Source organism: Nesoenas mayeri, assembly GCF_963082525.1.
Source record: "Nesoenas mayeri genome assembly, chromosome: 18".
Taxonomy (NCBI): Eukaryota; Metazoa; Chordata; class Aves; order Columbiformes; family Columbidae; genus Nesoenas; species Nesoenas mayeri.
This window is the reverse complement of record NC_137566.1, coordinates 3,202,458-3,229,472: the sequence shown is the minus strand read 5'-3', so window position 1 is coordinate 3,229,472 and position 27,015 is coordinate 3,202,458. Positions and strand designations below refer to the sequence as shown.

Genomic DNA, 27,015 nt, shown 5'->3' with positions numbered 1-27,015 from the left:
AAACGGGATGGCACCTAACGTGAGGTAATTCTATTTTAGATCTTATTATGATGGATAAAGATGAATTGATCACCGAACTAGAAATCGGTGGTTGCCTAGAGACCGGTGATCATGACCTGATTACATTAATTATGGGATAATAAAAGACAGTCCCAAGCAGTAATATATACCTGGTGCTTCTCCCTGGCTCTGTGAAGATGAAAAAAGAGATGAGTGAAACTCCCTGGGAAGAAAACCCAGCACATAAGTAAATGAGTGAGAAATGAAAAGTTCCCACAAAGAGTTCACAACCTGGCTAAAAAGTTGTATTTCTGCTATAATTTTAAAAGAATGGTGTTTGATTTTGAGATCTCTCTAGGTGAAAATGAAAGCAGCAATTAGAAAAGGAAACAGCATATAAAGAATGGGAAAAGAGGGAAAAATAGTAATCAAGATAATTTAACATTTCTGAGTACGTAGAAAATTGATACGAGGAGCCAAATGCATTAAAGAAAAATGTAGCTGATGAGTTATAGATAATAGGAGCTGTTATTATCAACAAGAAAAAGAACCTTAATTGTGGTACATACCGACTACTTGAAAAAAAAAATGCGATAAAAATGATAAAATTAGATCTCAAAATTAATAACAGTGACACAGAAAAGATCAAAAAATGTCAGTGTGTCATTATCTTGGTCAAGCAGCTCATGAGCTCCTCGGGGCACTGGAGAAACCTAAATGTAGAGACTCTAAGAGAGGTTTTTTCCTCTGAGAGCTTTCTGGTGCGTCACACGTTGCCCGGACCCTTGGAAACGGGGCATTTCCCACCCTTCGGTCGCGGCTCTGAACCGTGCCACAGATTCCCATGTTTCCTTACCTTGTGCGCTGTCATTGTACTTACAGTGTTTAAAAACCATGTCTTTAAAAATCATGGCAAATTGCCCTCTCGGACTTCGTGTAGATTTTACCCAGGGGCAGCTGCTGGCTTCCAGCCTGCTGTTGCAGAACAGTTTGTAAAAAGCAAACAAAATTATGATTATTTTTAATCTAAACCCAAGATTATTTGTATAAGCACCATTATTAAAGTAGCTGAACCCCTTGCAGTCTCTGATATATTTACCCTTGCAAGAAGCAATGATGTAGAGAACAGGGTTGGTGTGAGTCTCCACCGCAGCTCACATGGATGGGTTGTCCACATGCAGGATGGGTCCCGCTCCTGGTGAAGCCACAGCTGTGCCACCACCACCACTGTGCCCATGCCCAGGTGTCTACCTGAGCTTGTAACCAGGTTCTCCATGCTGTCCTGATCCCCATGTCACGGGCACTTGGGCACTGGCCTTGTCCCTGAGCTGCAGCAGCTCCAACAGCCCAGTGCTGTGGGCAGAGGGTGGCATGGTGATGGGGCATATGGCCCTTGCAGAGGGTTTTGGTGGTTTCGGTGTTGTTCCTCCACAGACCCAGCATGAGACAACAGTCCCTCGGCACACAAGAAACTTGCAAAATGGATGGAACTGGATTCAATCTGTAAACCCACAACTGTGTCACCATCCAACTACGGTAACTGTGCAACTGTCCAGCTGCAGAATGAGTGAAGATGGATCCTGCACCCACAGACAGCCACAAAACTCCTTTTGAGTTAAAATTTTACTATTGTTTTATTATTTGCATTTCTACAATATCAGGAGATCCTCCTTGGGAGCAGGGCTTCCTTGCCAGCCCTTGCACAAAAATCAAAGAAGATGGTCCCTGTCTCAAAGAGCCTCCAGTCTCTCCAGCAAGCGGAGAAGGAAGGAAGACAATTGCTTCAGAAACCTGATATATTGAGTAAAATGTAAAGTTGCTGATTTTTGCCAAGTTTTTCAGCTCTCTGGATAACCCAAATGAATCCAAAGCATTTCAGAGCAGGTTTCAGTTCCAGCTGCTGCAGGTGGGGCATGTAGCAACACTGCACACCTTGGAGCTGCGGGGACCATCTCCTGTGGAGCTCTCTGATGGCAGGGAGGTTTTCAAACTAGCAACTTTGGAGACCTTGAGGTTTTGGTGCCTTCTCAAAGACATATTTATTGAATGACTGATCAATGTTTATAAATATCACCAGGGTGGGTGTCAGAGGATGGACCAGACTCTGTTCATGGTGCCCAGCGCCAGGGTGAGGGGCAACGGGCACAGACTGGAACGCAGGAGGCTCCATGTGAACATGAGCAGAAACTTGTTTGCTGGGAGGTGCCAGAGCCTGGCCCAGGCTGCCCAGAGCGGGTGTGGAGTCTCCTGCTCTGAGACATTCAAACCCCCTGGACCCACCTGTGTGATCTGCTCTGTGACCCTGCGTGAGCAGAGCTGGGCTGGGGATCTGCAGAGGTCCCTGCAACCCAACCAGGCTGAGATTCTGTGATCAACTATTTAGCAAATACCAGGACACACTGATCCTCACTGGAGAAAACCAATCTGATACTTGTGTTTTGGAGTCGTGCCTTTTTCATAGAATCACAGAATCATTTAGCTTGGACAAGACTCTTAAGATCATTGAGTCCAACCATAAACCTAACACTGTCAAGTCCACCAGTAAACCATGTCCCTGAGAACCTCATGTCCGTCTGTCCAACCCTCCAGGGCTGGTGACTCCAGCACTGCCCTGGGCAGCCTGTTCCAATGCCCCACAGCCCTTTGGGGAAGAAATTGTTCCCCACATCCAACCTCAACCTCCCCTGGCGCAACTTGAGGCCATTTCCTCTGCTCCTGGCGCTTGTTCCTGGGGAGCAGAGACCAGCTCCCTCTGGGGTCCCCAGTACCAACACAGGGTCAGAGATGCTGAGCCCGAAGCTTCCCAACCACGGGACAGCGTGATCCCGGCAAACACACCACATTCACATGTCATCCTCTGCGGACTAAGCCGGGCATACAGGTTTATAAACCCTCATTACGATTTCTGAACTAATCACTGGCAGCGCTGTAGGGGCAGGAGATCCCCCATCCCTTGGGTACCCCAGGGCTGGAGCCAAGGGCTGCAAATCTCAGCATCCAAAAGCAAGGGGCCAGTTTAAGATTAAGAGACCACCTGAGGATCAAGGGACCAGCTTAGGATCAAGGGACCAGCTTAGGACCAGAGGCTGCAGCCGGATTCCAGCCCTCGATTCGTGCTTTAGCCCCTAGAGGGGGCCGAGCGCCGCTCGGTGCTGCCGGCGCTGCCCCCCCGGCCCGGCCGTGGGGCGCCCGGGACCCCCGGGCGGGGAGCGGATCGGGGGGTCTGGCCTTGGCCCCGGGAAGTGTATTTTACATTCCTCCAGAACGTAAAACACAGGTTTCCAGAATGCCAAAAAGGTAATTTAAATGTTAAAACATTTGTGATTGCATAAATTGCATGTATTATTCCAATTGAATTGCAGTGGGATTAATCTGACCTTAATAGAATACTACTAATAATTTATATTATTATCTTTAATAATATTAATTCTACTTAATTTTTTTCCATTTACTTTGTTCATTTAAGGGCAGCTCCATTGAGCTCCGGAGCATTTAGCTCTTGCTATGCGGCAGTCACTTATCATTTGCACAAGTGGGGATTCCACTAGGCAATTTGCAGAGAAATAAAGATCATCTTTCAGTGAAAGGAACTTTAAAAAAATTATAGTATTAAATGAGTAGATATTAATATGTCATATTTAGAATATAAAACAACCCATAATCTGAGCTGAAGTCTCTTCCACCTAAACATATACTTTTTTCCTTCTAGAGGGATCTTTTATTCTGCTGTTTAACTTATTAGGTGCTACCGTTCCAACTGTTAAAATAAAATTGTTAAGATCATAATGTCAGGGAAATAAAAACCTTGGCAGTGTGATAGTGCCTTCTGAGCAGAGCATCTCAGTTTGTCGGTGATGAATTGGAATTGCGCATTTCATTACAATTTATATCACAAGCCAAGGGATGAAGCATTATTTCATTAAGTATCTCGAAATTTCACCAACCTAATGAAGCTGTCAAAATTCTATTAATAAAGCACTGGAAATATTTATTTGTTTATTTGTTGGGATGCATTCGCTATTATTTAATGTTGTGTTTGCAGTTTGTTAATGGGAGGGTGAGAGCCGAGGGGCTGCAGCTCCGCGGTTGAACCGGAGGGTCCCGACCGGCCGAGGAGCCGCCAAGATGGGGCGAAGATCATAATTGCTGCAAACTGCTAACACACAGGTTCTCAGGGAGCGAATGGGATTCTCTTTATCGAAGCCGTTGTCATTGGGAAACCCAGCACAGTTCGCTCAACACGCCGCCGCTTCGTTTTTAAAATGCGTTGTTCAATGTGCCCTTTTCTGACATACCTGATTTTACCTTTTCTTTGTTCTGTTCATCCTTAGAGATTAATTTAGAGTAGCAAACTTCGGTAAGAGCTGAGTAATACTAGTCATTATTACCATCAAAGAAATCCCAAGTTTTACTCGGTGTCTTTCATTGAGCACCCGCAATTTTCTGCCACTTGCAGAACTGGGCTGGGCGCAGCCCGGGCTCACCCGCAGCGGCTCAGCAGCTGTGGCGGGATTGTAAATGACAATATGTTACGTTTTGGTCGGGCTCTTTGTCTCGAATCAGCCTATGGAAGTTTACAGGCTGTTTTTAGGGCGACGCTGCCTGTGGTGGCGGCACAAAGGGTTTTACTGGCGTGTACCTGCGATGGACACGTTACTCAGCAAGGCCAAGCCGTGAGTGGATGGTGTGAAGCACCTCAGATGAGTGCTAATGAAAATAATTACACCAGCTCAGACACCTATTTAGTATATTCTACCTGCGATGGTAAAAAATATCACAGAATCCCAGAATGTCAGGGGTTAGAAGGGCCCTGGAAAGCTCATCCAGTGCAATCCCCCCATGGAGCAGGAACACCCAGATGAGGTTACACAGGAAGGTGTCCAGGCGGGTTGGAATGTCTGCACAGAAGGAGACTCCACAACCCCCTGGGCAGCCTGGGCCAGGCTCTGACACCCTCACCCCCAACAAGTTTATTCTCATCTTTCAGTGGAACCTCCTGTGTTCCAGTTTGCACCCATTACTCCTTGTCCTGTCACTGGTTGTCACCAGCAGAGCCTGGCTCCATCCTCCTGACACTGCCCCTTTCCATATTGATCCCCAGGAATGAGTCCCCCCTCAGCGTCCTCTTGTCCAGCTCCAGAGCCCCAGCTCCTTCAGCCTTTCCTCACACGGGAGATGCTCCATTCCCTTCAGCATCTTCCTTGCCCTATAATACTTATAATTGCCCTATAATAGTTAGGAAATACTTCACTTTTTCAACCTCCCACCCCGTGGCCCACACACAATGTACCAAAGGTGTTATAATGACTTTAAAAGACAGCTTGTCCTCATTGTTCAAACTAACGCTTATGGGCCAACTCTCCCATGTGTCTGGCTGCTCCATGTCGCTCCAGAGCAGCCACAAAGCTCCAGAACTTGCTGCTCCGTGGAGCTTCACTCCGGCCGAGCAACAAGAGCAAACAGGGCTGGGATTCCACTGGTGACCCTGCGCTGGGGACCAGGGCTGGAAGGCAAATCCGTACGGGAATCTGAAGGAAAACCTCACAAACCAGCTTAATAAACTTTCAGCAGTGAAGTATAATCTCATAAGAGACCATTCGTTGTAAAATAAATTCTCCAAGTGAAATTTATGTATAAGGACTCTATGAGTATTAATTACACAGGAAGGTTGCAGGGTCTGCATTATTCTGTTAATAGGATCTTCAGGAAAAAAAAAAGACAGGTCTGACACAATGCATTAGATTTGTTAAAGGACCGATTTTTAATTAGTTTTAACTGATAAGTTAATTAATGAGTTTGCAAATACGCAGCCAGGACATGTATTCGATATTCAAAACGCAGATGCTGTGGTTTTGCAGGGAACACTCTTTAACAAAGAGATTCTGTGCCTGCCTGAAGTGCAAAATTCAACATAGCCGTAACTACGGATCCCTAAATAGCGATTTCCATAATTACACAATTAAAGCAGAAAGACTCAGTTTAAGGCATGCAAATATTCCTAATTCTGCTCTGCCGTGACACTGTAAAGAAGAGACAGATGAATCTGATTATGGGCCCAGAAAGCTACAATTCCGCTCTAATACTCAGACGACGGTTGTGTGTTATGGCAGAGCGGAGTCAGGAATTCCTCACTGAACTGCCGGCGCTTCTTTTAAGTACAACTTTAACTTTCAATTTCTTCCGTTTATACTGCTTAACATGGGGATAACTGCAAATCACTTTAATCTAATTTACCCCAAAATAGTGGTGATACATCTCTCAGTATAAACTCTTTCTTAACATAACATGTCTTTAGGAATATTGACGCTGCATAGCATTTTTCAATTAAAGCAGAAACTCAACCTTTTCTGTCTGAAGAACATTTTCTTATCTTTTTCTAAGCTTACAGCACCTGATGTGTGGCTAAAAAATCGGTCCTCTGGGGATTTTCAGCTAAATCTAATATTTAAATCCCATTTATGAAGATTCTTCGCTTCGGTGTCTGAATTTTCTCGGGCACCTTTTTCCTGCCAAACACAATCCCCGGCACACCGCGCACCCCAACACGCAGCCCCGTCACGTCCATGTGCCCACGCTGAACATCTCCTGGGTTCTCGTCCAGGTTGGCTCCACTCGGGGGGTTTCATCCACACAACGAGACCTTCTCCTCCAGCCCAGCCCGTACCTCCCAGACGAGGTGGAGCTGCTCAAGCTCTGCTCACAGCCTCCACATACAGACCTTGGCTCCGGTGCAGCCCCCAGGAGAGCAGATGGGCTCCGAGCATCCTCCTCCCATAAAGGGTGGTGGCCAAGCACCCATCTGGTGAACCCACAAGTGGGGACCCACTGCGTGCACCTCCAGGTAAAAGCAGGGAGGATTCCCATGTTGGGAGGTGGCTGTTGCTCTTTGTCATAGCAATAAACCTCTCCCCATCAGCAGAAATGTGTTGTACCATCATTAAAGAGGTGCCCCACAGCTTGGGGTTTTATTGCTTTGCAGTTTGCTCCGGAGAGTGTCGTGTTTATACAATTTTAATGCTTTTAAAACCAAAGGTTTCTTTTTTATGCATAGGTAAAATATGCACTCGCACGCCTATAAATGCTCTCACACCCTTGTGTTTGCTCCTGAAAGTCTGAGATGTACACAGCTCTGGCCTCTTCACAAAACCTCTCAGAACAGGGGAGCAAAGCACCACGTGTGTCCCAAATCACGCCATCGGCTCCGCGCTCTGAGGCTCCGGCTTTCACCAGAATTTCCCCAGGATGGGGGTTTATTGTTATCACCCAAACAGAGCCGATCCTAACGACTCAGCTGCTGTGATTTCTGAAGAGGCTTTGATGCAAATGTTAATCATCCTGCAGGGAAAAGTATAGGATCTAAAATCTTACGTTTTTGGGGCTCCTGTTCGCAGAGCTGGTTATTTGATATGTTATTGGTATCAGCCCACTACAGAGAGCACCGGTGGGGGTTGGAGATCATATCATTGCAGACCCTCCAGAGGGACCTGTGGGCACTGACGGCCCGTGCTCAGAGCACAGACAGTCCCGGCAAAGGAGGGGACGAAAAGGATCACGGCTAGAGAGGGAAGGAGCAGTTCAGTGCTGACAAGGACAAATACAGCCCAACATTTCCTTTTATGTAACCATTGGCAAACATTTCTGATGAGCTTTAATGCCTCGAAGTGGAGCAAATAGACAGCGCTGGGGTCAGGAAGAGTGAAATGGGGATTTTTTTTTTGCTGGTCTCACACGTATCTTTGCAGATAGCAGTGATTATAAATAGTGCTTTTGCCATTTCCTGATTGTGGTTTGCCGACTCTGCCTTATTTATGGCAGCATATAAGCAGTGTTCAGCATTTTGCCTTGGCGTGGGGCTCGACTTCAGTGGTGCAGACGCAGAGTTCAAACTTTGGAGTGGGCACCAAAACAGAGGGATCCCCCGTGTCAGATAAGCCAGTGCTGTGGTGGGATGAAGAGGGTCATGAGCTCTAGATTTACACCTCGAGCAGACCACTTCCAATAATTTTCTCCTCCAAACTACTGAGCAAATACCCGTCAAAGAGACTCCTTGCTGGAAACAGAGCACAAGTGCCTCACGCAGAATCCTCATCGCCTCGCCAGGCTTCACCTCCGGTGTGTCACAGCTTTATCCGCAGCTGTACTTCTGCAAAATGGATTTAGTTGTGCGCTGCAACACCCTTTCCGCGAGCTGAGTGGCATCTCGCCCTGACTCTTGTTCATTCAACAGCCTTCTCCTGTTACCAAAGTCCTGAACACAATAGCTCAAGCACAAGTCTACGCCGCAGCACCCAGACTCCCCGGGTGCTCCATCACTCATGACAGATGCTGTGCAGGCTGCAACGCTCGTACAGAATAGAAACTTCTTGTGCCACCTGGCTTAAAAACACATTAGGGACAATACAGGCAAATATGGCACACAAAAAATTATCAAGCTTGCAGAACCGGCCCTTGTATGTATGTGCGTTATGACAGTCTTTAATCATATTATCAAATCGGTTTATCGCAGCTGGGACCCCAGCTCCTCCAGCATGTGGTTCCCACCAGGATGGCATTCCCAGTCTGCAATGACCACAGAGCTTCCTTGGGAATGGGGGATCATTAATGGTGCCCCATTTTACAGACAGGAAAGCAGAGAGAACTGAGTCACTGGTGCCACATGGACGCTGAGGTCCTGGGAGGAATTCAAGGCTTCCAGGGGGTGAGTCCTGCTGTGCTCTCCACCTGCACACACTGGGAACTGGAATAAAGAGAGAAAAGAGATTGATCTTTATCAGAGAGTCAGTTTTGAAATGTAGAGAGGAGACCTCCCGGCTGGAATGGGCCCGTCAGTAGTTGTCACCAAATGAAGGTCTGAGGGCATTGAAAAAGTAAGGATATGGGTTTTCAGGCTCTGGTCACTGGTCATGAGGAAGTTTTGAGAGATAAAGCAAAAACCAGTGAGGGCAGAAGAGCCCGCCGAATGCTCCTGGAGTGGCAGGCTGGCATGGCTGAAACTTCTGTCCCCAACACACAGGAGAAAAGACCAGCCCATCATGAGGGTCTTCAGCCTGAGTGACACAATGGCTGTCTCCTCCTGCCAGGATTAAAACCCCCTTGGAACTCCTTAAACCTAATCAATAGAAATTTCCTAATTCAAAATGTCCCAACTTGTAGAAATTCTGCATTAGACCTCCCCCTGACAGAGAGGAACAGGCGATTCTTCAGGGATCACCACTTGAAGCTATTTGTTGTGTGCAAACTGCATGAAATCCATGCTCAGCAGCCGAAACACCTGCTGGTTTTGGAGGGCTGGTTTCACAAAGCCAAGACCAAAGAGCAGCCAAATCTTGTAAGAAAGGCTTCAGACTCTGAGATCTGACCATGAACTGGCAACTCTCTCCTGTGGAGCCCCAACCCCACCACCCGGCACAAGGGTAATGTTAGTTGGATAGCCAAAGCAGACTGTGAGGCCATCTCAAAAATTCACATGAAAAAGAAGAGCTGGGTGGTGCCTCTGGCAGTTCCCTGGCTGCTGCTTGATTCCTGCGTCTCTTCTGTGTCCATCGTCAGAAGAAACGGGAGAAGGTTTGGGCTGAGGAAGATTGGAAAGCTCAAACGCTGCCCTTCCACAGGCAAGAAAGACCCCAAAAGAAGGCAAAGGGATGATTTACCTACACGGCTCAGGGACACGGGGTGGAAGGAGGCTCTTCCAGGTTACAGACACACAAAATGGGAGCCAAGCAGGGTTAGGCTAGACCCGAGTCATGGTTTTGTCTTTCAGCAGTGGAGGTTGCTGAAATGGTTGGCCAAGGAATGGTTGGCCAAGTCACTGAGTCGTGATGGATTCTCCACAGCTGAAGCACACGGTAACTGCTCCAAATGGGCTCTTAGACATCCTGGTACACGGAGAGTTGGAGACCTTTTCTCTGCAGGCTCCGACTTTGTTGAGGAGGGCAGTGAGCAGGTTTCCCAAAGGCTATGGGTGGATCTCTTTGTGCCTTCCCATCCCCCAAGCTCCACAGGAGAACAGCATTTTTTCCCCAACTTCCCTCAAACAATCTGCTAAACGCCCCGTTTTGCTTTATTGTGGCCCACGGGGGATTCCTTCTGGCTCCTCTTCACACTGACACTGGGGGTGAAAGAGCCTCACGAGTGGCTTTTGCCTCTTGACTTCCCACATCCCTTCTAAGCTCATTCGGAAAACATCTTCCCCTGCCCAACGTCTCCACCAGTTCCCCTGCCCCTTTGTTTTTATTTAGCTCTGTAATTACATTATCTGGCTGTACAGCGTTTTGGAATGAAATCTGCAGGAAAGATATTAAGAAAAATAAAATCCGTGTTTTGCAATATCTCTGACGCTATCTTTAGTCTGGGCAACAAGACCAAAATCAGCGTTTGACTCCCCACAAATTTCCAGCTTTGTGGAGCTCTTGGGAAAGAGGGTTTCATGGGCCGGGCCAGGGGAATCCATGAGTTTGGATTATTTTATTAACACTATTAATAACTATTTCTGGCAGTACTTCACAAAGGAAGAAAACACCAGGTATGCATGAGATGTAATTATGTTTATAGCTAGTGCTTTATGTTTTCAAGAAGAAATGCACTGCATAGTTTTTTTTCTTTTTGGTAGAAAACAGCAAAGTTTGCTCACAGAGCATCCTGAGCACATGCTGAGGAAAAGCTCTTTGCGGAGGGAGAGGGTGTCGGGATGAGTTTCACATAAGTATGGGGACAGACTTTTCCCCTGTTTTGCATCATGGTGAAACAGCTTTCGAACACCTGGGGGGACCAACATCTGGGGGCACCAACTGAGAGCGCAGACGGTGCTTCGAACGGTGCGTGTGCGGCGAGGGGAGCGCGGGCAGGGCCGCTGTGCCCAGAGCCTGCGGCCGGCCCCGTCCGTCCCCTCACCCCGTTTCCCCTCGGGTCCCGCTTCGCCCCCGGGCCTCCCGCAGGCCCCGTGCCCGCTGGTGCCGCTCGACGGTCACGAGGCACGACCGGCCCTTCCCGCGCAGCCGGGGAGACCCCGTGCCGGACCCCGTGCTCTCGCCGCGGCCCCAGCCCGTCAGTTTCTCCCGCCGCCCCCTCGACGCCAGGCCGGGGCCGCACTGGCGAGCGGTGGCCCCGACCCCACCGCCCTGCCCGGGCTGCTGGGGCACCGGCTGCGGGCCGAGGCCGCCCCGGGGCGCGGGCCGGGGTCCGCACCCCCCTCCGACGTCTCCCGCGCGGGGCCACCCCTCGGGGGGCGCCGCGGCGGCGGCCCCACGGCGCGGAGCGGCCCCGCGCCCGCCGGGCGGCGGCGGCGGCCGGCGCGGGGCCGGGCCGGGCCGGGGCCGCGCGGGGGCGGAGGGCAGCGCGGGGCCGGCCGGCGGCGCGGCGCGGCTCCCGCACTGGGCCAGACTCAGCCCCTTTCTCCCGGCGCCGCTGGCTGCGAGCGCGCTGCGGCTGGAGCTGCCCCCAGAGCGGCTCGTGATGGCGGCGCGGGCTCGGCAGCGGGAGGCGCCCGCCCAGCCCTGCGCGCCGCGCCGCTAGCGGCAGCGCCCGTGCCCGCGGCGGCCGCCCCGGCCCATGCCCCCGGGGGGAAGGGGGGCTGCAGCAGCCCGGCGAGCCGCCCACCCGCGCAGCGGGGGCATCGCCCCCACTCGCCGCTCCTGGGAGGGCGGAAAGGAGGCAACGGCGGCGGCGCCGGCATTGTGCGCGGCGGATCGCAGGCCCCGGCGGCGCGGGGCTCGCCTGCCTCCCTCCCCAGCCTCATGAACCAGCCGGACGGCTCCGCTCCGGCGGCGGCGGCGGCGGCGGCGACGGGAGCGCAGGTAAACGCGGCGGCCGGGGCGGCGTGTCCCCCGGGGGGAGGCGGAGGGAGCGGGGAGGAAGGGAAGGGAAGGGAAGGAGGGAGGGCGGCAGCCGCAGCCGCCCCGTCGCGGAGCCCCGGCCGGCGGCGCTTTGGCGCAGTGCGCGGGGGGCGCCGCCGGGACGCGGCTCCCCGGACCAGCCGCGGCCCGCACCGGCCCCGCCGCCCCCTTCGCACCGGGGCGGAAAACAAAGCGGCGCCCAGCAGCCATGTCGGCGGGGACGAGCCGCCGGCCGCGGCCCGGCCCGGAGCCCGCACCCCGGCCCGCCCGCCCCCGGCCCGGCCCGCCCGGCCCCGCGCTCCGGGCCCGCCGGTTCCCTCCCGCCGCTCCCCCGCTCCCCTTCTCGGGGCTTTTTCTCCCCCCCCCCCCCTTTTTTTTTCCTTCTTCTCTAATTTTCCTCCTGAACGGTAGCTTTTTTTTTTTATTTTCCATTAAAACGACGCCACCTAGAGGAGACTATTTCGTAAAAAAAAAAAAAAGAAATTAAAATTGAAAAAAAAAAAAAAAAAGAGGAAATATTTTGCTATTTCTTATTTTTCAAGAAAGTTGGGACCGGGGGGCCACTCGGGGCCGGGTCCCCCCGCCGCGGTCCCCGAGTGCCCCCGGCTCGCCTCGCAAATCTCAGTTCTGTGCCTTAGGAGGCAAAGCCCAGCTCATATGTAAATGAAAATTAAGCTGGAATTTGAATGAATTCAGGTTTTTCCCCCCACCATCCCTTTTTCTGGAGGAAAACGGAGCCTGGGAGCAGCAGAGTACTTGGAAATGAAAGTAATTCAAGTTTGAGGTGGACAGCCCAGGATGAGCCGCAGTGAAATGATGAGTTTGGGAAAGTGGGAGAATTGCTGTTTCGGAGCAATTATGAATTGTACTTCATTGTAATTTTGAACTTGTGCAGCACGCTGTGCCAAATGGAATTTTTCGTCTATTTTTTTTTTGCTGCGGTGCTTAAAGTTATTTGTTCCAAATGAGGATTTTTTGCAGGAAAATCAGAGCATCGAAAATTTGCTGTGGACACACCCAAATTTTTTTTTTTTTATTTTTTTATTTTTTTGGGTGATTTTTGGATTTCATGCAAAACTGCCCTGAAACAATGAGGTTCTAAACACAGGCCAGGAAAACACCAGGACAAGCAAAATGAAGAGTGGGATGGCAGTTTTAATTTTGAATTTCTTGGCTTTTCTGATGGTTTCTTCTGGCATAATTAAAATAGAGTTTCCACATCTGATTTCCCACTTCTTTTGTAAAGAAGAAAATTTCCATAGAAGGGTTTTTAGTGTTTTTCCTTCTCTTTTTTAAACACACTGTAACAACTCCGGATACTGTGGATCACAGAAACCCAGTATTTACACAGCTTTATGATAAGGTCCGCCATGATATTAGAAATATGCATAATTAACAATATTGTGAAAAAATAATTGCAGATTTTGATTTTGATTTGATTTTTTTAAACCGATAAAACTTCAGTGCATTTCAAGGGCTCAGCCATGATATTTTCACAATTTCAAAATCCTTTTTTCCTCCTCGATTCTCACTATAAAGCTGGAATTGAATTGAAAAATCTTGTTTTTCCTAATTTTGTTCAGGTTTTGTTGCTTTCCTTAAATGCTGCCGCGTTGCTGTTGTTTTGCTGTTACGGGGCCGTGAGTGCGGGACTGTGCACACACCAGTGTATTATTTTAGGGTTGCCCTTGAATCCTGGGGTCTTGGTATTGATCTTTTTCAAACTAAATAACAAAAGAGCACCGAAAGACGCATTGTTTCAAGAAAGAAGAAAAGCAATAGGAGGAGAGAGACACGGCCTTTCCACCCAAAACTGGGGGAGGGAGAGGAAGGGGAAGATTAGGTCAACATTGAGTTTTACCAACCTTGACACAGTCTCCTCTCTAAAATGGGGACAAAATAGCAAGATGGCTGGCTCCACAGCTGCAGCACTTGGGTTTCTTTTTATTGCCTTTTATTTTTGCTTGATAAAAAAGGCATTTTTGGATTTTGACCTCAGAAGTGCGTTTCCAGCCGCCCGCGGGCAAACGCCAAAATTCAGGCGCTGAAATTAAATTTCAATCCGGAATGAATTTTTCAATCTGAATCTCAAACCCTGCAAAGTTGTGGGTTTTTTTTTTTTGGTTTTCTTTTCTGTTTTGATTTTATTTCAACACAACTTCAGATTTGCTGGAAATTAAGCAGGAGTGACTGGTGACTTCAGGATTCGGGGGGTGTTTTTCACTTCCTCCCCCCTCCTCACCCCTTGATTTGTTTCACATTTTGAGTTGATCGAAGTGGGGGGGTGATGGAAAAAATTTGCCAAGCAGGATAACTCCTGGGTGGAGGAGAAAATAGTCTGAAATGTCAACTTCATATTCTTATTTTTGCATTTATTACCCCCCCCCCCCCGACCCCCCCAAAGGACCCACCCTCTTCCTGAACCTCTTTTCTAGCGAATAATGAAGCGAGTAGCACGGTGACAGAGCAGCAGTGGTGCAGTTAGAGCAGGGTGGCACATCTGGGTAAAAAATGACACACAATGCTCTAAATTGGATTAACCAGTCCTGGAGAATATTTTATTCATGGTTTTATCCAGGAAGCTTTAACGTGGTGGCTTTTCCATATTATTCTACTCCAAGAATCCCCATCTTTGAGCTGCACCCCGTAACTTTCACTTACTCTGATTATACCTAAAGAAACTGTTCAGCTGTCATTTTTATATATTTTTTAATGGTTTCATACATTTTTCTCCAAACAGAGATTTTGTGATGCTGCTTTTTCTCTCCCCACCCGACACCCTCACCCTGAGACCTGGGGAGCGACACCGTGGCCATGGGGTGGTGGGGACACCGATGGGTGCCACATTTTAATTACAAATCACACCATCTATTCCATTTTGGCTCACAGTGTTATCTTTAAAGTTTATGATGCTTTCCTAAAAAAACCCAGGAATTGAAACTCGAAAGGCCCTCGTTTCTATCTGGTTTAACCTGTTTTCAGCCGTTGTGGGAATAAGTGAATTTTCTGTCGGTAGCAGCAATGGGTTTGCACGTTGCACGGCTCTGCAGAGATGAGGACGCGGTGCCGTGGCGCTCGGCTGCGCGTCGTGGGGATGCTGTCATGCCGTAGGTGTGCGTACCGCAACCTTTACAATCTTTAACTCTGTGTAGATCAGTTTCTTTTAAACAACGGCTTCCATTATCCATTCCGCCGGCAAGGAGAAGCCACGCTCGAGGTTATAATGTGTTTCTGAATCTAACCTTCCTTTGCGCCTGTGTCCTTCGAGGGGAAACCTCCTCCTGCTTGAAAATTTATTTAGTTTGGTAATATTTTGTATCGCAGTCTGTTTTCAGGAGTATCCATTTATTTATTTATTAGTTATTTATTTCTGGGAAAGTTGATCAATATTTATCATTTTACAAATTGCTCTTTGGCAGCCTGGGAGGGGGGTAGGGAGAAAGGGAGCCTGACGGAGCGATACCGATAGATTCCTTGTGATAGAACTGAGATGAAGAGGATGAAAATAGACATAATATTATTAAAGTAGTAGATAACGTTTACGCGAGCGCCATATAAAACCTGATGGTGCTATTTGTGTAACTCCAGAATAATTTAAATATATATCAGTGCTGTGATGCAACACTGTGAGTAGTTCAGTCCGTGGGTGCAGTTGCGTGGCCCCCGCGATGCACAAGTCGAGTTTGCAATGGTGCGAGTGCAGTCGTAAAATTAGCATTCTAAAAATGAGATTAATTTGTGTTTTCTTTCGGGTTGAAACCTGTGCTGATGCGGATTCAGGATTTGCGCCCGATTCTTTGGATGCCACCCGTGGGCATCCCTCTCATTTTGAGGACTCCATGGTGCGGGTTTGTCCGTGGAGGGGAGCGTGTGGCCGCCCGAGCTGGGCGTTTGGTGGGACTCCGTGTGTATGTGAAGCGTGTCGCACCCACCGAAGGGTTTCGTGGATCCCACCGTGACCTGCTGGTGTTGCCCAGTTCATGCTCAGATCCACAGGAGCAATTATTACCATGCTGGGGGCTGCGAGACGGGCAGGGGGGCTGGAGCTGCCCATGGCGAGCGCTCTGGTCAGAGGTGCCATTCACAGGATTGGTTTGTACATAACGGGCCAAGCGGGGAGCAGAAGAGGATGGCAAGTGCGACTGGAGGCTGTGGTTGGGTTTTGGTCGGGAGATATTTATTTCCTCTAATTTCTAAATTTATGAGCATCTAGCATTACGTATATTTAGAATTTCACGTTTACGGATTCAGTTTGGCCATACTGTGTTTTCTGGGGAAGAAGTTTCTAATTTTTAGCAGTCTTTTATGGATTAATTGCTAGTCATCTGCCTCCTTTTTGCTTTTGTTTGGTTCCTTGAATGTCTCTTGATTATTTGGTACTATGTGACGCCAATTTAGTGGTTAACTAGTATGCAAACTACATCTGGACGTGTTGACTTTGCATTAACAATCATTGATTTGTCTGGAGCAAGGGAATAGAAATGAATGACGCTGTTTACCATGGATAGTATGTGAAAAATAACCATTTGCGATGTGTCTTTCATCAGCGGCGCATGGCTGTGGTGTAACTTGTCACAGCGGCTGTTGTGCGAGAGCTGAATTGTTAAGCCCCGGCACCGGGAGTGGGAAGAGGGAGCAGGGAGGGAGGCGGCACGTGGGGTGCGGTGAAGGCGTTGAGCACGTGCCCTGCGTGGGAGAGACACAGGACGTGGTTACCCCGGTTGGCACTGGTGGGAGTGGGGTGAAGTTGTAGCGCAAAGGGAATGGAAATAGATTTATATATATAATATGCAGCATGTAAATAGAGAGGGCTTTTCATTTGGGGACATAATACATTTAATGATCATAAATAGTGAGTTGCTGGGTGGCTTTGGTGGCAGCTGGTTCTCCACAAAGCCGGTGGCCGCGGTGGCGTGTTCAGCTCTGGCTGGAGCAGCATCTGGTTCCTCCCGTCCCCGCCGGCTCCAGGGGAAGCTGAGATGCACCTGTAGCTGCTGCACGTTCTGGCGAGTCCTGGGGTGGATCATTGCTACATGCTTGTGTCTTAAGAAGAAGGGAAGGGATGGAGGAGATGCCCTTTCTGTGGAGCAGGTCGCTTTCCAAGGTATGTGCTGGAGACATCAAAGCTGCCATGTCCCCCTCCTTGGATAGGGCGTTTATAAAGGCAGGGTTGCTTTCCCTTGGTTGATGTTGGATATTTAGATCTTGAATCTGTCTTCCTGCAGTCCTGGGCCCTGTTTGTTGTCCTCCGTTGAGCATTCTCATTGCTGTTGGTAGGACTACAGTGGTGTGTGGAGTTGAGCTTGAGCGCTGGTCGTCCCTTCGGTCTGGGCTCAGCAGTCTGGGCTCTTCCCGTGGAGAAATTGCGTTGCTGGTCTCCGAAGTCTGCATGTGCTGGTCAGGTACTGAAATGATGGGTGGTCTCCACTGACACTACTAAGTGTGTGAATGCACGTGGAGGTTCCGGGCAAGCTGCGTGATGGCTTTCCTGAGTTACCTGGGTTTTATTTATTTGAGTCTCTGTTGCTCCCCAAGTGAGCGGTGTGAGACCTGGCAGAAAAAAGAGGTTAAGCAGAGAAAATCCTCCTCCATACTGTTTGAAAGTGCAACTGCGGAGAAGTTTCTTGTTTGGAGAGCCATATTTGGGGAAGGATACGCTGAGGGTGTGAGTTATGTAGAAGTGATATTAGCAGGTCAGACTCTGTACCCCGACTTAAACCACCTCTGTCCCCACGTAGGAGGGTTCTTGTGCTCTACATTTGTAGTTTTCTGGCAGTTGGGTGGCAGTTAGCTCAGGTTCACTGACCGCGCTGTGAGCGCTCGTGCCAGCTCCGGCCGGGATGCTGTGTGAGGCGGCTGCGTGTGGGGGCACAGGGCACATTGCGCCGCCCCTGAGGAGGCTGAACCAGCTGAACTCCCGGGCTTGTGCCCAAACGTGTGCGGATCCAGTCCCCAGTGACTCTTGGACAAGGTCAGGGCAGAGTGTCAGGCTCCTGCCGGGGGATGAGACTTGGGCTTGATGGAGTTGTGCCACCTCTGGAGAAGTTGGAGGCCATGGGGCCCATTTGGGGTGAAATTGCAGAGCTCTGGGTCAGGGCTGGTGGGTGGGGGGCTGCGCACACCCCCATGGCTGTCGCTGTGCGAAGGGCCTGGGATGGTGTTTGTGTGATGGTGTTTGGTGGTGGGACTGGGCTCACCGTACCAGCTTCTCTGCTGGGGTGACTCTCCTTGGGTCTCCTCTGTCTGCATTTCTCTCACCTGTATTGCCAAGGCAACTTCAGGGTGCGCTTGGAGCGGTTTACCTGATGTACTATACCTGTAAGGCCTTAATTCCATAGGCAAGGCCTTGCTTGTAATTTACAATATTTCACAGAATCCCAGAATGTCAGGGGTTGAAGGGCCCTGGAAAGCTCATCCAGTGCAATCTCCCCATGGAGCAGGAACACCCAGATGAGGTTACACAGGAAGGTGTCCAGGCGGGTTGGAATGTCTGCACAGAAGGAGACTCCACAACCCCCTGGGCAGCCTGGGCCAGGCTCTGCCACCCTCACCCCAACAAGTTTCTTCTCCTCTTTCAGTGGAACCTCCTGTGTTCCAGTTTGCACCCATTACCCTTACTTCAGTTTGTTTCCCATCTATATTTGGCTGGTGTAAAGTGAAAAATAAGGCTGTAAGTGGAAAGTGGTGACAGGAGATTTTACCTGTGCTGGTAATGGGCTGTCACAGGGAAACGTGAACATTGGCACGTGGAGCAGAGGCTGCCGAAACTGTTGAGGAAGGAATCAGTACGTGTGTGTATGTGTTTCTGCATCTGGACACGTCTGAGCGGCTCAGCGATGGAGGTGTGTAGATCTCTGGTGGGTCTGGAATGCCGCGTGGGCTGGTGGGTCCGAACTGGCGAGGGGTCAGTAATGCAGGAGCTCAAGGAGCTGTTGGTGTGTTCTCTGCACTGCTTCAGAAATTAGGGCTGTTACCACACGAGGTTCAACTGATAGAAGTGAGAACAGCCCTGTTTGTCAGACCCCTGCATTAGCGGTGAACTGAGCAAGGCTCTTGCGATGGGCCAACGTGATCACGTCCCGGTGCTCATGCCCCAGTGGCACTGCTATACCTCCAAGGTCTTCAGGTTTTAATACTTGTTGTGATTTCATTTTACTAGATACACTCAGGCAGCGAGGAATTTTTTGAAAGTTAATTTTTCCCTCCGCGTGGGCACAGGTATCCTTTCCTGCCGAAAATAGCAGCACAAGTGAGTTTTCAGAAGTTGGGCGTGCTTGCGTTGAAGGCCCGTCATTTAGGTGCTGCTTCCAGTATGTCGAGAACAATTTTAGTACAAGTATTTAATTGCCTTAGACCTATTTTTAGAAGTATTAAACCTCAGTTTTCAAAACTCTGCAACCGCAGCCAACAGCTCTGCCGGTGCGGGATCTGCAGGAAAACCCCAAGCGACGTGGGTTGAACCGTCGTGGTCCTTGGCCAAGACTCAGGGTGCTGCGGAGGCTTTGGGGTGCACTCTTGTCCGTATTTTGGTGAGGGTTTTTTAATTACTATTTTAATTACTTGGCTCCACAAGGGGAGAAAGAATGAAACCCTATTTCAGCAGATTTGTGTGATTTATTCATTTTTATATTAAGGCTGCAGACTGTTGGGTGTAGTTTGGAAGCTGAACTGAGAGGATCCCGGTGAACAGGGTGCAGACAGCCCCGGTGGGTCCCGAGGTTGAAACCCAACAACAGCTACCGCTTTCTGGGTGTAAATCTGTCACTTGAGGTCTGATCCGCTTTAGTCTGTGGGCTGCAAATCCTGAGTTTTTACCGGAATTTGTGATATTTGTAATTTTAAGGGTGGGGAGGGAGGGCTGGAAGGACACAGGAAAATTATTTCCTGGAAACGAAACACCTTTTTGAATTTCTGTGTGTGTTTTTGAGACCTGTGTAGGGAGGCACAGCAGGATTTGGATCGGGCTGGCAGCAGAGGGGAATTGAAAATCCCCTTGGGAATCAGTGGGATTTGTCTTTGCAGTCGGGTGGTGCCGTTGACGAGGGCCCACGATGCTCGGGTGCATCTTGCTCTGACTGCGGTGGCAGTGACACCAGGGGACGGGTTGGGACATGGCACTGGTGGCCCTGGGGCTGCTGGGATGAGTGCTTGGCACTGGCTGGGACTGGTGTGGGCTGGCAATGAACTTTGCCAGCGAATAAATTAATAATTGAACACCAGGAGGAGCATCGTTGGGTGTATTTTGACTCTGTCATCTTTAGGCTGCTTTGGGGCATGTGGCTTCCGTTATCAGGTTATGGTTAATACCATTGAGACATACTACATATTAACTCTGAGGGAGGGATATTTTTACCTTCTTATCTGTCTTTATTTTAGAGGCCTATAAATTAGGCTGGTTGGTGATAACAGCAGTTGGAATTAGCGTTTCTCCTTAATGGGGTTTGTTAGGACAGTGCCAGAGAGGCGGCCACAGCCGCCAGCCGGGGAGGACACTGCGCAAGGAAGAAAACACGCAAATCTAGGCAAATAAATTACTTTAGGTGGAGGCAAAATAATCCAGAGTGTGTTCACAGGGTCTGAGATGTATCGCGCACGGTGTGAAGGTGGCAATGCAATTCCCGCTCCTGGGAACTGATGGTGGAGGGATGCAGGAGTCTCTCGGAGCATCCTCGCTGCAAACAGTGGCATCGTTCATAAATGAGCAAAACCACCCCCAAAATCAAGAAAAATAAGAGGCCCTTTCCCTGAAATCTTGCATGTATTTAAATTTTAATTTAAATTTACGCCTCAGTCTTATTTAATTTAGTTGTTAAAAAAGAGATTCGCTGAGAATTGTCCATTTGCTTTTGGTTTCCGATGGTGTGGAGGAGATAGAGTCACACGCTGTGGATGTTTGTTTGTCTGATTGTACATACTTGAGCTTTGGCCTCCCTACCCCAGCGTAAAACAGTGTTTGTGATTGCAGTTCATTACGTGATATTTAAAATATATCAAATGAAATGTTCCTGTCTACTTTAAGCAGACATATGTCTACGTTTTACAAATTAACCTAATTAAATATATATGTAGACATTTATGCTGTTCAGCTCCCAGCGTAAGGTACACAATTAGCATCCGTGGAGCCAGGAAGGAATTTTCCATTTGTCTTGACTTTTCTTCATAGGATGTGTGTTTTGGTTTTGTTTTGTTTTGTTTTGTTTTTTTATTCTTCAATGCTTTAATTTTTGTTCTGCTTAGGAAGTCACTCAATGACCAGTCCTGAGGGCATTTAGGCTTGTGCTTCACTTTCCTCATAAGCGGTGAAGTCAGTAAAATGGTACCTAATCACAGAATCCCGGAATGTCAGGGGTTGAAGGGCCCTGGAAAGCTCATCCAGTGCAATCCCCCCATGGAGCAGGAACACCCAGATGAGGTTACACAGGAAGGTGTCCAGGCGGGTTGGAATGTCTGCACAGAAGGAGACTCGACAACCCCCCTGGGCAGCCTGGGCCAGGCTCTGCCACCCTCACCGGGAACAAGTTTCTTCTCAAATTCAAGTGGAACCTCCTGTGTTCCAGTTTGCACCCATTGCCCCTTGTCCTGTCACTGGTTGTCACCAGCAGAGCCTGGCTCCATCCTCCTGACACTCCCCCTTTCCATATTGATCCCCAGGAATGAGTCCCCCCTCAGTGTCCTCTTGTCCAGCTCCAGAGCCCCAGCTCCCTCAGCCTTTCCTCACACGGGAGATGCTCCACTCCCTGCAGCATCTTGGTGGCTGCGCTGGACTCTCTGCAGCAGTTCCCTGTCCTGCTGGAACTGAGGGGCCACAACTGGACACAAGATTCCAGGTGTGGTCTCCCCAGGGCAGAGCAGAGGGGCAGGAGAACCTCTCTGACCTACTGACCACCCCCTTCTAACGCACCCCAGGTCCCATTGGCTTCCTGGCCACAAGGGCCCAGTGCTGGCTCATGGTCACCCTGCTGTCCCCAGGACCCCCAGGTCCCTTTCCCCTACGCTGCTCTCCAACAGCTCATTCCCCAACTTACACTGAACTTGGGGTTGTTCCTGCCCAGATTCAAGACTCTACACTTGCCCTTGTTCTATTTCATTAAACTTTTCCCCGTCCAGCTCTCCAGCGCGTCCAGGTCTCTGATGGCAGCACAGCTTCCAGTGTCACCACTGCTCCCTTGTCCCTTCAGCCAGTTCTCAGTCCACCTCACTACCTGATCGCCCAGACCGCACTCCCTCAGTTCAGCTGTGAGGATGCTGTGGACTTCAGCCTGTCCCTTTGGCTCTGCAGGGCAGCAGGATTTCATTCTGCTGAGACTATTATAATGAGCAAAATATCATTCTGGAGGAAAAATAGCTTGAGAATATTTACATTTTTCAAGCCTCTTCCTTCCTGCCACCCAAAAATAGCAGAAAAAATTCTCGGTCTTCTCTGGATTTGTGTAATTTTCAAGTGTTAGGCCAATGTTGTTTCCAAAACAGTCCCCGTACCTTAACACTCTCTATGGCAAGAGAGCCCTTACACAACAAATACAAAGAATATATTCCATTAATACACGCTTTCATTTAGAAATCCTCTGGCCCCAGGAATAGAACATTTTAGTTTCTTTGCTGCCAAAGGTTGTTTTTTTTTTTAATATTTAAAGTTTGATCGTGTTATAATAGTTTGTTATATAAATAATCATTTGGTCTATTTTGCATATCAATAGTTGAATCCGTTTTCTTCACAAAAAGCATTTTATTCACAAACCCCCATTTTACGCACACAAACATGGCCCCTGTTCCACCCCAGAACGTTCTCTTTCTTAGCAAAACCAACCAAGTAAAAGACATTCCCAGCTCAGCTATTTTAATGATCCCACAAACCCAAAAAAGCAGTAGGAGATGTTTTAAAAGCAAACTGCAGAAACTGGTGGGTTTTTTTTTCGGGACATCATAACTTCTAAACTTTTTCCCAGTTATTTTTGTTATATTTTTCTGATAGCGAGCTGGAAACTTGAAGAATTTGAGGCTGTACTTTCTTTCTGGAGATAGTTTAGGGGTCTCAAATGTGACCCTGAGCTGACTTGAAGAGCGTCCCCCAGCGAGGCCACTGGCTCCGTTACGCATTTCTGCGTGAGAACTATTAATCATTCTGCGTGGGGAAGGTGAGATGTTGGATCGCAACCATTTTTCCCCTCTTGGACACCTCTCTGAATCCATCCTCTGGTATTTTCCTTCGACTTTGCGGTGCTGTGTTACCCTGCCTCTGTTTCAAGTCAGAGGGAATCTGTCCCTCCGCACCAGCTCCTGCCCTGTCCCGGGTTGAGGTTCTTTGTTTCTCTGACATTCCCTCGATGGTTTTGTGTCCTCTCCCCTGTTTATACGAGATGCTGAAGCCGTCGGCAGCTTTGGTCCCGTTCCTCCATCCCCAGATATTGAGTGGCGACTGGCTACTGAAATTTGAAGAAGAAAACAGGATTGCAAACTCTTTTCTGGGTTCTTTTTGTGAGCCTGCAGCATTGCCAGCAAGGCTGTACCTATTCCCTGTGTAACTCCAGGTGCAGGACAGGTGATTTACTACTAATAGCTTTATTTTCCACTCTGATAGGTGTAGCATCGAGTTCTTTGTCAGGTTTCTGCCCACCCTTTGAGCATCCTCGTATCTTGTACCAGGATGTGCTGCAGCCCCTCGTTATGTGGATTTTCAGTTTTCTGGGGTTACCAACCACCGAGGCAATGATTTGGATAATTGCAGCAATTTATTTAGGCAAGCAGGAGTGCAGAAAATATTTGCTTTCCCTTGCTTGTGGGGTTTATTTTGGGGGTTTATCTTTGTGCTTTGGGAAGCAGCGGCCAGGTGTCCTCGGGGACACCCTGTGCAGACACCCTTGTCACCCTCCCTTGCTTCTGTTTTATTTCTGCCATGGCTTTCAGGCTGAGCACACCAGAACCACGCACAGCACTACGGGCGCAGCTTTCTGCATCGGCACATTTTCTGTTCCTTTACTCATAATGAGTTGTTGCCTCGCTGGCGACCACCGAACGCCGTGTTTGCGCTGCTGGAGAAGTGCCCTCAGTGTCTCCTCGATTGCTTTTCTGAATGCTAATGGCTAATTTAAATACCTTTGTTTTGTGTGTGTTGGTGTTTTTCCCCCCGTGTTTTCCTTCACCCAAGTCTTGGTGCACAGAGCAGATGGCTGCAGGACCCCACTGTGATCACCAACTCTTTCTGCCCTTTATTTTCCATTTAATCAGTTGTTAATCAATGAGACGATTTCTTACTTTATCCTGTGTATATGAAAGTATCGTGAGTGTATTTGCCGTTAGAAACTTTGCGGAGGAAACTTGTCTAAGGCTTTTTGGAAATGCAGGTGCGCGTCACCGCTCACTGAGGCTTTGCTGCTGGCACATTGACTCTTGCCAACTGTCGCCATCGCTGGGTGAGTTCTGACTCTACAGAAGCCGTATTGATTCCTAGTGGTTCCTTTTTATATATAGGAACACTGATTTTTAGTTTTTGTGATTTTTTTTAAATTATGGTTAATACTAATTTTTCTGCTATAAAATCGAAGCTCTGCTGTTCGCAGTTCGTTTGATCCCTTCTGTGGCTCTTCTGAAACGGTGGGATCCCATTCATTACTTTCTGGTTTATAGGTGCAGAAGTTGATACGGGTGATTCTGTGGCAGCCAGGTGACTTTAATAGCTTCATGCCTTTCAGACTTTTGGGCGCGTACTGTTTGTCCCTGTAGATGTTTCTTTGGCTGTTAATGTGCTGGGCAGGTCTGCGTCTTTCCCTGCAGCAGAAGCAGATGCTCAGCTCATTCCTGACCAAGGATGAGCCCAGGAGGGGAATGGCTGAGCCCCATCCCGAGTGAGCGCTGGTGCAAAGAAGTTGAATCATTATCCTGTGGTTGTATCTTTCTTTACTGCTTGATTTATACCAGAACCTGGCCGACTTCTTGTACTTGTGTGCTTGATTTGTTCTCTTCTTTTTTTTCAATAAATTAAGTTTTACTCCTTCAGCGACGTGTTTCTCAAAATCTTTTTGTAGATTGTCTTTTTAGGGCTTTAAGTGTAGTTTCCTTTGGTTTACTTTCTTGTCATTTTTATTTCTTTCTCAGAGTATCAAATGGCATTTTTCACTCAGCTGTTAAACTATTTGTTTAACAAGCCCCCTTTGGTAGATGGTGACCACCTTCTCCAAGTTGCACACCACACCTACAAGACCTTTAGCTCGTTTGCCTATTTAAATATAGTTTTCTTTAGTTAGGTGTTAGCGTAATGGGCTTTTTTTGGTATGGTTTTTGTGTTCTGAAGGCTTTTGGCTTTGCTGCCTGGTGGGCTCTGCAGCAGGGCTGGTTTTGGTGATAATCTCGAGTCCCATCTCTGAGTCTGGCGACAGAGGGTGCGGGGCAGCAGGGCTGAGCTGGGCTGGGGGCTCCAGAGAGCCCGTTCCTCATAGAATCACAGGATCATTTTGGTTGAGACCCTTAAGATCATTGAGTCCAACCATAAACCCACCCCGGCATTGACCCATGTCCTTGAGAACCTCATGTCTGTCTGTCCAACCCTCCAGGGCTGGTGACTCCAGCACTGCCCTGGGCAGCCTGTTCCAGTGCCCCACAGCCCTTTCTGGGAATAAATGTTTTTCCTCCACCCTCTGCAGTGCTCGGTTTCCTCCTGGTTGTACCAAGGCTCATGGTCCATGAAGAGCAGATCAGGACTCACAGGCAGACTTTGATGTGGACAGACTTTTAGCAGGGCCTGTTGTGATAGGACAAGGGGTGATGGTTTAAACTAAAGGATTCAGGCTGGACATGAGGAAGAAATTGTTGCCCTGAGGGTGGTGAGAGCCTGGCCCAGGTTGGCCAGAGAGGTGGTGGATGAACCATCCCTGGAGACATCCCAGGCCAGGCTGGACGGGGCTCTGAGCACCCTGAGCTGGTGAAGATGTCCCTGCCCATGGCAGGGGGGGCACTGGGGAGCTGGGAAGGACCCTTCAACACAAACCATTCTGTGGTTCTATGGCAGCTGCATTCCCTGACGTGCACTGGCGATGTGGGATCTAGAGCGTAATTTCTACATGAGACCTGCTTTCACATTTGCAAATCTCTGTAGGATTAACTGAATTCTCCTGTTATTGAAATTGTATTTTCTGCCATGGCAGAAACCTGCAGCCTCTCTGGTGTTCCTTGACATTTTGAGTATCCTTCTCCCCTCCCCAGTGCTGTAGCTCTACGCTGCCTTTCTCAGATGAGCTTCCAGTCCAGAAAGGTTCCCGGCCACCTACCTGTTGGCATCATAATCATGTTTAATTTATTGGGCTGCACTTTGCTGCTGTCAGCACAACTCTTGTCATTCCTATGCAATATATGTATGGACTGTAATGCATTGAGTCTTTTGTTTCCTACCTGGATTTGTATGAAGTTTTTCAGGGATGCAGTACATGTGTGACCTCATATCGAGGGTTTGATTGCGGGGTGACAATAAAACCCTGGCAGATGTGTTGTTAACTCCCTCTCCCTCCCTGCCTCCCCCTTTTGTCCCCCCCTCTCCCCCTTCCCACTCAGCACAGGGATCGGGAGGGAAAGAAGGACAGAGAGAAGAGAGTTGGAAACATTAAAAATGTTTTACTGATGCTACTAGTAAGAATAGAGAAAATAATACAAAATATACAAAACCAATCTGGAAAGTCCCGACAACCGCAGAGCCGGCAGCCGAAGTCCTGGACTGGATTCTGCAGCCAGTGGAACTGGATTCAGTCTGTCACTGGCCTCAGTTCGTGGGGACGACTCGCAGGGTCCTCTCCTGATGTCACCATAAGGAAAAGGGAAAAAAGAGACGAGATCCTCATGATCTCCCACTTTTATATGAAGTATCAGGTGAATGGGATGTTATACTCCGTTGGTCAGTTTCTGGTCCCCTGTTTCTCTTTGCCCCTCTGGCGAGATGTGAATCTGTCCTTATCAATAACCTCACATTCCATTGCTGTGTTCACCAAAACATGCATCTGGTTCTCCAGGAAAATGCAGCTCATACGAAGCTTTAGCTGACAGGCACATTCACTAACAGAGAAACGTGTTTTTTAACTAAACCAGGACACCTCATCAATAGAAAATACTTTATGTAAACTGGGTGTTCCTTCCCTTGTTCGATTCCCTTAGGTTTTAGTTTAAATAGGCCTTTATAGGCTGGCGTCTGTTTTCGTTTTAG

General features: G+C 48.8%; 1 protein-coding gene across 1 annotated transcript in view; it reads left to right on the top strand.

Annotated features, from left to right (window-relative positions):
- Window positions 1-11,732: 11,732 nt before the first annotated feature.
- The window catches only part of ZNF618 (zinc finger protein 618), a gene marked incomplete at both ends in the record, with an annotated part of 158,987 nt that continues 143,704 nt past the window's right edge, over window positions 11,733-27,015 (top strand). Inside the window, one exon of the mRNA XM_080355995.1 lies at window positions 11,733-11,792. Coding sequence (XP_080212121.1) covers window positions 11,733-11,792 — 60 coding nt within the window. The remainder of the gene's footprint in view (window positions 11,793-27,015) is intronic.